Source organism: Trichechus manatus, unplaced genomic scaffold, assembly GCF_000243295.1.
Source record: "Trichechus manatus latirostris isolate Lorelei unplaced genomic scaffold, TriManLat1.0 scaffold00180, whole genome shotgun sequence".
Classification (NCBI taxonomy): domain Eukaryota; kingdom Metazoa; phylum Chordata; class Mammalia; order Sirenia; family Trichechidae; genus Trichechus; species Trichechus manatus.
Window position 1 is genome coordinate 4,701,895 of NW_004444116.1, and position 1,441 is coordinate 4,703,335.

Genomic DNA, 1,441 nt, shown 5'->3' on the forward strand with positions numbered 1-1,441 from the left:
ACACTGCCAAAGATGCTGGAGAACTTCCTGTCTACACACAAAGCAATTTCTTTTGTGGGATGCCTAAGCCAGCTTCATTTCTTTCACTTCCTGGGCAGCACAGAGGCCATGTTGTTGGCTGTAATGGCCTTGGACCGCTTTGTGGCTATCTGCAAACCACTTCGTTACACTGTCATCATGAATCATCAGCGCTGTACCCAGATGGCTAGCACAGTCTGGGTCATTGGGTTTTTCCATGCCCTGCTGCACTCCATAATGACCTCTCACTTGAACTTCTGTGGTTCCAACCAAATCCATCACTTCTTCTGTGATATTAAACCTTTGCTGGAGTTGGCCTGTGGGAACATTGAGCTCAACCAGTGGCTGCTCAATACCATCACAGGGACCATTGCCATGGGCCCTTTCTTTCTCATACTTCTCTCCTATTTCTACATTCTCATCTATCTTGTCTTCAAGACCCTTTCATGCAGCATGCTTCACAGAGCACTGTCCACGTGTGCCTCCCACTTCATGGTAGTTATTCTTTTCTATGTGCCTGGTGTCTTCATCTATATTCGACCTGCCTCAGACAGCTCCATGGAGCAGGACCGAGTCATTGCCATCATGTACACTGTGGTCACTCCTGTACTAAATCCACTGATCTATACTTTGAGGAACAAGGAAATAAAGAGGGCCTTGATCAAGATGATCAGAAGGAAGCTATGACTTGAAGGATCTAGAGAACTTTTCTGAGGCATAAATAAGTAGTCAATGAAAAAGTTGAGATTTGAATTTATACTACTTCGCAAATTGTTTAGACTATGTATGAAAGTGGAAACTAAATAAAAGAACTATAAACGGTAAAGTCCAGTCTAGCAGGTTTTGTTGTTGTTAGGTGTCATCAAGTTGATTCCGACACATAACGGCCCTATGTACAACAGAATGAAGCACTACCTGGTCTTGTGCCATCCTCAAATTGTTGTTACATTAAGCAGGTAGGTCGGTAGCATAAAAGAAACTTAAACAAGTTGGACACTAGCCATGGAACCCTCATGCTAAATGGGTTTTTAGCATATTAATTGAGATAATTGATTTGTTATATATTCTACTGTATTCATGTATGAAATCAGGTATAGAAACATGCCTATATTACCCATGTATATGGTAAATAGATAATATTTAAGTTTGTTTATCTGTGTGATCCCTTTAGGTTAGCACATTTTAATGTGAGCAATAACATTATTAGACTTCTAAATTTTGAAGATTTTTTTCAGGGCCATGGTTACTTAATTGTCAAAGCAAACGCTAACTCACATATGAACTAAGGAGAATTCTTAAGAGGTATGTCACGATTTCTTGTTCACCAAGCAGAGGCAAATCAGTAATTAAAACAAATAAACTGTAATCACTGATCAACAGAAATATAATAACCAGTTGTTCTTCTAAAGAGGTCTGGAATCTC

The 1,441-nt window shown here is 39.8% G+C and overlaps 1 protein-coding gene across 1 annotated transcript; it reads left to right on the forward strand.

Moving 5' to 3' along the window:
• Positions 1-6: 6 nt before the first annotated feature.
• On the forward strand, positions 7-1,171 carry LOC101348978 (olfactory receptor 12D2-like; the record flags this gene model as incomplete). Its single annotated transcript, XM_004387096.2, has 1 exon — positions 7-1,171. A coding segment is annotated over one exon (699 nt), but the record flags the coding sequence as incomplete, so codon positions are not given.
• Between the last annotated feature and the right edge of the window lie 270 nt (positions 1,172-1,441).